The sequence below is a fragment of the Panthera uncia genome, chromosome A2 (assembly GCF_023721935.1).
Source record: "Panthera uncia isolate 11264 chromosome A2, Puncia_PCG_1.0, whole genome shotgun sequence".
In the NCBI taxonomy this organism is placed as follows: domain Eukaryota; kingdom Metazoa; phylum Chordata; class Mammalia; order Carnivora; family Felidae; genus Panthera; species Panthera uncia.
Genome location: NC_064816.1, coordinates 2773167 through 2784517, shown reverse-complemented (window position 1 = coordinate 2784517; position 11351 = coordinate 2773167). Strand labels below are relative to the sequence as shown.

The 11351-nt window shown below is 59.6% G+C and overlaps 1 protein-coding gene and 1 non-coding gene across 2 annotated transcripts; both read left to right on the top strand.

Moving 5' to 3' along the window:
* The first annotated feature begins 959 nt into the window (after nucleotides 1-959).
* Nucleotides 960-10055, top strand: EEF2 (eukaryotic translation elongation factor 2). The gene is made up of 15 exons (XM_049639625.1): nucleotides 960-1062; nucleotides 2086-2300; nucleotides 3185-3366; nucleotides 3446-3657; nucleotides 4141-4319; nucleotides 4501-4606; nucleotides 5121-5234; nucleotides 5431-5569; nucleotides 5711-5906; nucleotides 6483-6741; nucleotides 7187-7294; nucleotides 7742-8095; nucleotides 8388-8570; nucleotides 8649-8781; nucleotides 9319-10055. Exons 1-15 carry the CDS (start codon nucleotides 1060-1062, stop codon nucleotides 9510-9512), a joined length of 2577 nt encoding a protein of 858 aa, XP_049495582.1. The 5' UTR covers nucleotides 960-1059; the 3' UTR covers nucleotides 9513-10055.
* LOC125931159 (small nucleolar RNA SNORD37) lies at nucleotides 4005-4069 on the top strand. Its single transcript, XR_007460409.1, has one exon. It is a non-coding gene; the product is annotated as a small nucleolar RNA SNORD37 (small nucleolar RNA).
* Nucleotides 10056-11351: the final 1296 nt, after the last annotated feature.

Below are 11351 nucleotides of genomic sequence, written 5' to 3'. Positions count from 1 at the left end.
TAAAGATACCGAATGGAATGCCAATTTGTTCCCTCGAGCCAAAGATCTGAAATGCAATAGTTTCTCAGGGTCAGATTAGGACACAAATGCAAAATAGTCTTGTGTACCTCCCGCTAGAGAGGAAATGAAGTAGCAAATGAGATTACACCTGGAAAGCGTTGAGCCCCATGCCTGAGAAGTGGCAAACTATGCCCCTGAAATAAATGTTGTATTAATAGCAATGATAGCTAATTAAAATAGCTACATCGAGTGCTGTGTCAGGCACGGTGCTAATCCCTTCGAATGTATTTAACCTTACTCTCCCTCAGTGATCACCCCATTTGACAGATGAAGAAAAGGAGGCACAGAAAAATCCGAGTACCTACTGTAAGAACGGGTACAGTGGTGCAATTAGTGAGGTGTTTCGTTTATCGCTATGGCGACTACACCTAGCCCATTGCCTATGGTATAGATAAAAACCAATCTATCTTTGCGGGATAAATCAGTGATTAGTACGTGCCTTCAAAAAAGGTTTTTATTTTGAAATAATTATAGGCAGGTAGTCGCAAAAATAGTACAGAGAGGTCCCGAGTAGCCGTCCTCCACCTCCTCCCAGTGGGATCATCTTACATAAGCGCAAAACCAGAACATTGACTTCGGTACAATCCACAGACACTTCCCACATTGCAAAGGGCTTTTAACAGAAGCGCTTGGCATTTTGCAAGCTGATGTCGTTACTCCGATTAACAGTCTCAGCTAAAACGGTGCTCTGCGCTTTTTGCACCTGAGGATCGCATTCCGGAGGCTGGCACCCGGCTCCAGTAGACCACCGCCCCCAGGAGCTCCGGCAGCCGCACCCGCGTCTAATGGGTTAACCGGAGGAGCGCTTCCTTGCGCCTGCGCAGGGCGTTTCTTCTCGCCCCGCCCCCGCAGCGCGGTCAGATGACCCGCCCAACCGGCTTCTGCCTATAAAAGGTCGGGTGTTGACGTCAACGTTCTCTTCCGCCGTCGTCGCCGCCATCCTTGGCGCGGCTCGCCCCGCTCGGATCTGCCTGGGAGAATCCACCGCCATCCGCCACCATGGTGAGCAACGCTGTCCGGCTGGTGGCCTGGAACGGCGGCGGGGCCTCCGCGGGACCGGCGCTCCCGGGTCTGGGGCGCCGGGGCCGCCCAGACCTGGAGGAGACATGGCGGCGCCGGCGGGCCTCGGGTCGGGGAAGCGGCCGCCGCCATGTCTGCGCGTCGCGCCGTTCGCCGAGCCCCTTCTGCGCTTCCGGGGGCGCCGCCGCCTCCCGGGACCCCGGGCCCGGCTGGGAGCTGGGGCAGAGTCGGGGCAGGGGGGGGGGGAGGGGGGTATGATGATGTGGCAGATGCTGTAATGGCGGGCGCCGTGTGGAGCGGGGCGAGGGGAGCTGCCTTATGTAACCCGCGGGTCGCGAGCCGGAGTTGGTGTTCCGTCGGGTGTCGCGGGTGGTAGCGAGGGGGGAAAACGGGGGAGCCGAGGACCTCTTGAGAAAGCTCTTCTCGTAAGGCTGTGTGGCGTTGGTCCGGCGTCGTGTCCTCCCCGCGCGTCCAAACTGGGAAAGGCTGACAGGGGAGCGGGGAAACGGAGGCTGGCGCGGCGCTGGGGCTGTGCCAGCTGTCCGCACCCCCGGGGGAGGCGTGGGTGGAAACCTCCTGGGGTGGGTGGTCCCGTCTGACCCCCAGGTGCAGGGGTGACCTTGGGTCTCAAAGACGCCCTTTGGGGGACGCTGGGGAGGACTTCTGCGGTTACAGGGCTGGGGTTCTCGGGGGAGTATTGACTCTCCTGTACGCTTGACGGAGCTGTCGCGGCCCTCGGACAGGTGTATCCCGTCACTTGGGGGCCTTTTCCCCGGCCCTCGATCTGGATTGTTGCTTCTAAGTGACAAGTGGGATCTGGCGCTTCGAGATGGGACAGGTGGCCTCTTTAAGAGGGTGTCGGCAAAGGGCCGTTCGGGTGGTAGCTGGGGCTGTCCCAGGTCCAGGCCACCCCTGGCCGTGGCCTCGCAGTCGATCGATGGAAGTCCCAAGGCCGTCCTGCCTTGGCCTGAGCCTCCCCCTCCCCCCCCCCCCCCCCCCCCCCAGGTGAACTTCACAGTAGATCAGATCCGGGCCATCATGGACAAGAAGGCCAACATCCGAAACATGTCCGTCATCGCCCACGTGGACCACGGCAAGTCCACGCTGACGGACTCGCTGGTGTGCAAGGCTGGTATCATCGCCTCCGCCCGCGCCGGGGAGACCCGCTTCACCGACACCCGGAAGGACGAGCAGGAGCGATGCATCACCATTAAGTCAACGTGAGCCTTGGTGCCCTGTGCCGAGGGGAGGGGAGGTGCTCACCCAGGTCCTGGGCCGGTGGGGGGGCCCAGACAGCAGGCACCAGCTTGTTCCCGAGGCTGCTGGGGGAGGGTTGAACACCCTGGGGGCTGGGTTTTTGAACGACGAGTGAGGGTGGGGTTCGGTGTGGTGAGGGGAAGCTGCTGCCACCAGAGAGGCCCAGGGGTGGTTGGCTGGTGTCGGGGGTGGGGAGTCTTGGGGAGGGAGGGGGCTTGCCCCTGGGCGTCCCCCTTTCCAGGCCAAGGGGCTCTTGGGGCACTGCCTGGAGAAGTCAGGGAGCGTGCTCCTGGGCGGTCAGGATGCCGTCAAACAGCCCCCTTGCGTAGGGCGTCCCCAGTGACTTCTCTAGCCTCGGCCAACCACGGTGACACCCAAGCAAACTGACCGTAACCGCTGCTTGTCTTTCGTCGGTAACTGGCGAGGCTCGCCTGGGTTGTTGGTCCTGAGGCTCCTTTCAGTTGGGAGTGGATGGGGGCAGGGGTGAAAGGTGGTCTGGGGTCACCTGGTCCAGGTTTAGAGTCCAGGGTGTTGAGCCAGGATGAGGGGGCTGGACGGGTGGGCTCCAAGGAGCTGGTCTTTACAGCTGGTACTAGGGAGGTGGGCCTGCTCCGCGGAGGGCGATGGCTTTGGCGAGGGGAGTCTAAAGCCTCCGGGGAGAGGAAAGAAATTTCAGCGTTCTTTCTAGATTTGAACCCCAGTTGCCGGGTGACCCCAGAGTCCCATAGGGATTGAAGAAAGCCCTGCTGACTCTCCTTGCCCACGAAGCTGGGCTTACTCCAGGGGTCACGGGGAGGACAGTGGAGATGAGTCTTTCCTCCGCCCCAACTTGTCCTGATCTCTTCAGGGCTATCTCCCTTTTCTATGAGCTTTCGGAGAACGACTTGAACTTTATCAAGCAGAGCAAGGACGGCTCCGGCTTTCTCATCAACCTCATCGACTCACCTGGGCACGTAGACTTCTCCTCGGAGGTGACCGCCGCCCTCCGTGTCACCGACGGTGCCTTGGTGGTGGTGGACTGTGTGTCTGGTAAGTAGCGGGCTCCCTCACGTGTGCTTCGGGGCGTGGGGCTGTCCTGCCCCCGGCTGACGGAGCCACCTGTCCCCAGGTGTGTGTGTGCAGACGGAGACGGTGCTGCGGCAGGCCATTGCCGAGCGTATCAAGCCGGTGCTGATGATGAACAAGATGGACCGCGCCCTGCTCGAGCTGCAGCTGGAGCCCGAGGAGCTCTACCAGACCTTCCAGCGCATCGTGGAGAACGTCAACGTCATCATCTCCACCTACGGGGAGGGCGAGAGCGGCCCCATGGGCAACATCATGGTATGTCGCTTGCCCGGTGAAACGCAGGGTTCCTCGGCTAGCTCGCCGTCCGCCTCGGTGTTCCCAGTATTTTTATCCCACGTGTTGTTGGGGGAGCCACAGTCCTCTTCATCCTGGAGGGGCTGTGACTGTTCCTGGGCGGGGGGAGGTGCTGGCCCTCCGAAGCACTGTTGTGAGTCTAGGGTCCCCTGGGGATTCTTGGCGGTTCTGAGAGCGGGCTCGCCAGAAACGTTAGGGTGACCGAGAATGGGGTTGGACCGATTTTGAAGCTAACTTCTTTTGGGGAAGCTGTGGGGTAGTTTGCTAGTGGTCCCCCCACCCCCAGGGGAGGAGCAGAGCTGGGTCTTGTCAATGATGACGGAAGTTTCTTCACTTTGACCTGATGGCTATTGAAGAAATCTCATGTCTGAGGCCCACCGCGCCCGGGGACTTTGTTTTCCGTCCGTGTCTGTTTACAGCTTTCTCTCGCCTTTGCCCTTGCAGATCGACCCTGTACTTGGGACCGTGGGCTTTGGGTCGGGACTCCACGGTTGGGCCTTCACCCTGAAGCAGTTTGCAGAGATGTACGTGGCCAAGTTTGCCGCCAAGGGCGAGGGCCAGCTGGGGCCTGCTGAGCGGGCCAAGAAAGTGGAGGACATGATGAAGAAGCTGTGGGGTGACCGGTGAGCGCCACGTGTGAGGAGCAGGGGCGTCTGCAGCATCCCTGCGGTCCTGGGGGGGGGGGTCCACTGGTGGTGGCGGTGGTGGGGAGGCGGCTGAGTGGGCTCCTTCTGCACAACTGATTCCCCGGCCCCTCGGGTCTCTCCTGGTCCTACCACGGTTGGGTTGGGTCTCGTCTGCCAGGTATTTTGATCCAGCGAACGGCAAGTTCAGCAAGTCCGCCACCAGTCCTGATGGCAAGAAGCTGCCACGGACGTTCTGCCAGCTCATCTTGGACCCTATCTTTAAGGTGAGCAGCTGAGCGTTTTGTGGATGTGCATCTCCTGGGCTGTCCGTGGGCCTGTCCCGAGGAGCTGTTCCCTGACCTGCTGTGGTGGGTGACAGGATGCTCTGGGGCTGGGCACAGCCGGGTTGGAGGGCGGCTGCTGGAGGAGGGTGAGGGCACAGTGGTAGAGGTTCGGCCCCTGGGGCCGCACCCTGACAAGCCACCACAGGTTCCTAGGTAGAGGGGAGTCCACCTCCCTGGCTGGGGGTTTAGAGGTAGGGGAGAGGAGACAAGCTTGGGGCTTTGCTGGTTTAGTGAATGGAGCGTGAATTTGAACACGTTCGTGGCGTGTAAGTCAGAGCGGATTTGTGTTTTGTGGCAACGTATTCTGCTTTTCCTGGGACCTGCATTGGGCCAGGCCCTCAGTGCTGGGCTGCGGGGACTTTGCAGCACTGCCCTCACTGTGGGCCGGGGCAGGAAGGAGCTTCAGGCTTCCCAGCATGTTCCCCAACATGCTGTATTGTTTTTGCCACGTTAGGTATTCGTCGCGATCATGAATTTCAAGAAGGAGGAGACTGCAAAGCTGATTGAAAAGCTGGACATCAAGTTGGACAGCGAAGACAAAGACAAAGAAGGCAAGCCGCTTTTGAAGGTGAGTGTGGGCGGCTGCCGGCCCTGCCCCCTAGTCCGTGAGCCACAGCCCCACCACCTGTAGGGTGGACAGGAGACCCGCGGTGTTGGTGTCTCTCTGGGAGGGGCAGCCCAGCACCTGAGCGTATTCTAGAGCCACTTGGAGCTCAGGGTTGTGAGGGCAGGGGGTGTCCCTGAGCCTCCCGTTCCTCCCGTAGGCCGTGATGCGCCGCTGGCTACCTGCTGGGGACGCCCTGCTGCAGATGATCACCATCCACCTGCCTTCCCCCGTGACGGCCCAGAAGTACCGCTGCGAGCTCCTGTACGAGGGGCCCCCGGACGACGAGGCAGCCATGGGTACGTGAGGTTCACCTGCAACCCCCGGGTGGGAGCAGGCTGTGGCCGTGTGGTAGGAAGGTCCCGGTCGCAGGATCCTGGGATGGTGAGGTTTGAGGAAATCACACGCTTCCCTCTGGGGACTCTTTTTTTACACCGCAGGCATCAAAAGCTGTGACCCCAAAGGCCCCCTGATGATGTACATTTCCAAGATGGTGCCGACCTCCGACAAAGGTCGATTCTACGCTTTCGGCCGCGTATTCTCGGGGCTGGTGTCCACTGGCCTAAAGGTCAGGATCATGGGACCCAACTACACACCTGGGAAGAAGGAGGACCTGTACCTGAAGCCCATCCAGAGGTGAGGTGCCTGGCAGTTCTTGGTATGTTCCAGACTGGTCCGTGCCACCCCCCGCCCCTCATGGGTGACAGAAGGTGGTGCGGCCTCAAGAGGGTAAAGGAACCATCAAAGCTGACAGGCTTAGGGAAGCAGTGGGCAGAGCTGTATTCTGACTCAGACACACATGTGCCACAAGTTTGAGGTGGTGGCCAAAGTTTGGTCGCATACCTGGAGGGCCGGCACGGACTCCAGAGGAGGCCCCTGGTGACGGTCTGTCTCCCAGCTCTGCGGTTACGGGTGTTGGGAAGGGCCAGCTCCTCCAGCCCGCCAGCTGCTGGGGCCCCCACACCCTGCCTGCCTCGGGTTCTCAGCTGTCTTTGGTGCTCCTCTCAGCCTTGGGCTGGGTGTAGAGCCCTAAACGGTAGGTAGGAATGAGCACGTTGGTGTGCAAGAGGTCTCAGCGCTGATGTCAACTGTAACTGAAGCCAGGGCTTTGGGTCCCGGCGGGGAATGACACCGCCATTTGAGGCTGGGGGTGGTGCGGCCACAGGATCCGGAAGGAGGGGATCTGGCGCACTGATGATCTGTCTCCCCCAGAACAATCCTGATGATGGGCCGTTACGTGGAGCCCATCGAAGACGTGCCTTGTGGGAACATCGTGGGCCTGGTGGGCGTGGACCAGTTCCTGGTGAAGACTGGCACCATCACCACCTTCGAGCATGCCCACAACATGCGGGTGATGAAGTTCAGCGTGAGCCCCGTTGTCCGGGTCGCCGTGGAAGCCAAGAATCCGGCCGACCTGCCCAAGCTAGTGGAGGGCTTGAAACGCCTGGCCAAGTCGGACCCCATGGTGCAGGTGGGTGGGTGCCCTGGCCGGGGCCGCGCTCCTCCGGGGGTGGTCAGTTCGCGGTTTACCTGTGGCGGAGCCAAACGCCGAGCCGGGGACTGGCGAATACTCGGAAGGTCAGGTGTGTGCACACACCTCGCCTGCCGAGCTGCCGTGCAGCAGGGTTGGTTTCTCGTTGGGGGTCCCCGCTCTTTTCCGTAGGCTGCTTAGAAGCTCTCTGGCTTGGCCGTGCAGCAGGCCATTGGGGAAGGTTCACGCTGGGAACAGCAAAAGCACCTGGGAGCTCTTGCTTCCCGTGAGCCTGGAGTTCCCTGAAAACCCCGGGCCCAGGAGGCCGCCTTCTCCAGCTAGAGGGCTTCTGGAGCCTGCTTTCCACCTGTCGGTCTGGAACTTCCTGGGTTCCGAGTGTCCTGGGGTCAGGGCCGGGGGCTGACCCTCCCTCCATCCATTGTAGTGCATCATCGAGGAGTCAGGGGAGCACATCATCGCGGGGGCTGGCGAGCTGCACCTAGAGATCTGTCTGAAGGACCTGGAGGAGGACCACGCGTGCATTCCCATCAAGGTGAGGCTTGGCCCCGCCCCGGGCTCACCTGGCCCGAGGCCTGCTGTCCCCAGTACACGGCAGGCAAGCAGAGGTTGCCGAGTCCAGGGTTCAGGCTCCACTCTGCAGGGTCCTCCGTCCTCTTCCCTTGACGTGTTTCTGGCAGAGAAGTTGTGCAGTTAGGAAACCGGTAGCATACGTTTGCTGTCCAAGTCTTACGTTGGAGCGTGAGGGTTCTGCTTTTTAAAAGCTGTTTCTAACTGGAGATCCTGAAGGTGGCAGACGGTTAGGTTACCGTGGTCAACCTGGCTTCTGGGTGCTCTGGTTTTCATTTCCTGCTTTGGCAAGGAACTGAACTTGGATCTGTGTGTGTGTTACACTCAGTCCTATCGGGAGGAGCCTCTGAACGTGTTTCTGGGGCGGTCACTGATTCCCGGGGCTGGCCTGACCTTCTCACGACTTTTGCAGAAATCCGACCCTGTGGTGTCCTATCGGGAGACGGTCAGCGAGGAGTCGAACGTGCTCTGCCTGTCCAAGTCCCCGAACAAGCACAACCGGCTGTACATGAAGGCGCGGCCTTTCCCCGACGGCCTGGCCGAGGACATTGACAAGGGCGAGGTGTCCGCCCGCCAGGAGCTCAAGCAGCGGGCCCGCTATCTGGCCGAGAAGTACGAGTGGGACGTGGCAGAGGCCCGCAAGATCTGGTGCTTTGGGCCCGACGGCACCGGCCCCAACGTCCTCACCGACATCACCAAGGGTGTGCAGTACCTCAACGAGATCAAGGACAGCGTGGTAGCTGGCTTCCAGTGGGCCACCAAAGAGGTGAGGGGGCCACTCGAGAGTCCAGCTCACGATGGATCAGTTACCTGTGGGGTTCTCGGACAGGCAGGAGACTCTCACCTGCTGGGGGAGTGGGGGCCGTGTTCCGTGAGGGTGAAGGGCTCAGGGTGTTGCATTCTGGGAAGAGCGTCCTAGGGAGGCTGAGTTGGGTAGGACGTGACACTTTGGTCTTGGGGGGCCCTGGGGGCCTTGGCGTAGAGCTGTATTACCTTTTCTGGAGGAGAAGGCTGCAGCGGGCCCAGGACCTTGATGGCGGTCACGCCCTTTTGCGCAGGGAGCCCTGTGCGAGGAGAACATGCGGGGCGTGCGCTTCGACGTCCACGACGTGACCTTGCACGCGGACGCCATCCACCGCGGCGGCGGCCAGATCATCCCCACTGCCCGGCGCTGTCTCTATGCCAGTGTGTTGACCGCCCAGCCCCGTCTCATGGAGCCGATCTACCTTGTGGAGATTCAGGTAGGGGGGCCTGGGCCTTCGACTGTTGTTGGATCTTGTCTTGCTCGACAGCTGCTAAAAACCGTCCTTTCCTGACAGTGTCCAGAGCAAGTGGTTGGTGGCATCTATGGTGTGCTGAACAGAAAGCGGGGTCACGTCTTCGAGGAGTCCCAGGTGGCCGGCACCCCCATGTTTGTCGTGAAGGCCTACCTGCCTGTGAACGAGTCCTTCGGTAAGTGCCGGCCCAGTGCAGCCTCACCAGCTGCCGGGGGGGGGGGGGGGGGGGGGGGCTGGCCGGTTCCGGGCAGCCTGGTCGAGGGCGTGGCCGGTTTTGCCTCCAGCAAGGCCTAGAGCCGGTCCGAGGAGACACTGATGGAGTCTGCAAACTACTGCCCGTCAGAGGTGGGCCCGGCACGGTTGTGGGGGATCACGTGGTCTGCTCATCACGTGGACATGGTGAATTTGCAGGGGGAGGCGACTTGGGTGTGTAACCTGGCACCAAGATGGAAGCCAGCAGCAAGTAGCTCGGGTTCGTACTGTGGGTGGGCAGAGGGAGGCCCCCGAGTGGCCAGCTCTGTGTCCCTTACTAACGAGCGATCTGGGTGCAGGGCCCAGGGGAGATACAGGGTAGCGTTAACGTTAGCGTGACTCGGTCGGGGTGACCGGGCTCTGATCTCCACGTGCCCAGTGTCGTCTCCTGGGCGTTGCCACGGTGGCAGCAGGAGCCAGGTCTCCCGAGCCCGCCAGTGAGCCCTGTCCCTTCCCGCAGGCTTCACTGCTGACCTGAGGTCCAACACCGGTGGCCAGGCCTTCCCCCAGTGCGTCTTCGACCACTGGCAGATCCTGCCCGGGGATCCCTTCGACAACACCAGCCGCCCCAGCCAGGTGGTAGCCGAAACACGCAAGCGCAAGGGCCTGAAGGAAGGCATCCCAGCCCTGGACAACTTCCTGGACAAGTTGTAGGCCGCCCTCCCTGCAGCCCGCCCTCCCGGCTGGGACTCCGCACAGCCCCTGCACCCGGCTGGTGATCGACCACGTAAGCCCTTGCGTTCTCCATGACACCTCGAGACTGTCCACAGTGACGCTCCGCCTGACGGGTTCTGGGGCCCACTCTGTGCCATCACTCAACGTGAACACTCGATGCCGTTTCTTTCGATATTTATTTCAAGATAGCAGAGGCAACAGAAGTGCCCTGGCAGCAGGGACTTATTTGGCCGGTGGGGGTGGGGGAGGCGGGATGGGACACTCAACAGTTTTTTTTTTTCCATTTCAGAAACTCAAATGTCCAAAAAAAAAAAAAAAAACAAAAAAACAAACAAACGCATTAAGAGGTTTATTTGGGTAAATGGCCCGTAGTGGATTTTCCCCCAGAAAGGGGGAAGGAACAAGCGGGTAGACCTGTATCTTTGGACAGAAGCTAGAAGGCAGGAAACTTTGTGCAGTGTCACCGTGAGCACCCCCAGCTGTATTAGTGCCATTGGAATAATAAATTTGATATGGTGGTGACTGTGTGTGTGTCCACGTGGTTCCTTGTCCGGTCAGCCCGCGGCGGGCTCCCAAGCGCTGCCACACAGAAGGCTGGACCTGACCTTGAAGTACCCTTTCAGATCCCAGGCCCAGGTACCGGGCCCATCTAGCAGTCGCACAGGGCTCCCATCTGTCACATCTGTTGTGCAGTGGGACACGCCATGATGGTGGAGCCTCACACCTACCCCGTGCAGGGGGACAGCCGCCCACCATGGCCCCCGCCTGCTGGGCGCTTGAAATGAGCCCTGACTCGGTGACCTTGTAAATCCACTGCTGTGGTCTGATGGGACCGGAGCTGCCTTCTCCATCGTGGTCGGCTCGGACGTGACTGCAGCGAGGGGACACCACAGAACGGTCTGCCGCCAGGTCGCTTGTCTTGTCCAGCTGGATGGCTGTTCAGAAAAAGTAATATTGGGCATTAGACTTTTAACCTTAAACATGAAATCTTAGGCAGCGTAGGACTAAGATCTTCCTACTAACCAGTGGCTCTTGCCTAAGGAACATCCGGGATACATTGTTTCAACAGTGACGCTGCCCTGTGGGGAGCCGCTGTGGAAGTTCGGGAGGTATTCTGGGTCACCAGTGTAGGGGACCCCATCAGCATTTAGAAGGAGCCTGGGATGATGGATGTCAGGACTGCATGGGACAGCACCGCACGTGTGAGTTGTCTGGTTCAGTCTCGGACCCCAACACCTTCCAACAGCAAAGGTCATTCACATTGGGAAACGTTACTTCAAAACAATGTGCTTGACATGCACGCGAGTATTTTGTGCAGTTTTATAAGCTACGCTTGTTTTTGAATAGTTTTATACTTACAGAAAAGTTTGCAAAGATGTTACAGAAATGTGCTAAGTGACCAGTGGTGGTCTTGGTTTTCCGTGGAAGTTTTCTACGCTGTTTCAGGGTCCGACCCGGGATGCCACGTGGCATTTAGTTTTGCACATATTTAATATCCAGTAATTTTGTCAAAGACACCACTGTCGTAAATAGAAACTTGAAGTGTGTTTTAAGTTTAAACCGACTATAAATTCATACGCCACCTGTGGTCCTTGGCTCGCTAATCCTGCACCTCTGTCCGCGTGCATTTTCTGTCAAATGTGAAATTCCACTTGCAGGGGCAGACCTGGCAACATGAGGTCTGTAATCAACACCCAAGCATTGACGTGTCGCAAGTGGGTGTCTGTGTGTCTGTGTGTGTTGTTCGCTGTTTTCATCGTACTGATATTGTGTGATTCTTCTGGCCGCTCCAGGTCAGGACTGAGGCCCCCCCCCCCC

What these genes read in the sequence shown, in the direction of transcription:
- EEF2 (XM_049639625.1), top strand. An exon ending in AAGAAGCTGTGGGGTGACCG is followed by an intron (nt 4,320 to 4,500) that starts GTGAGCGCCACG and finishes CTCGTCTGCCAG; the next exon opens with GTATTTTGATCCAGCGAACG. An exon ending in TCTACCTTGTGGAGATTCAG is followed by an intron (nt 8,571 to 8,648) that starts GTAGGGGGGCCT and finishes CTTTCCTGACAG; the next exon opens with TGTCCAGAGCAAGTGGTTGG.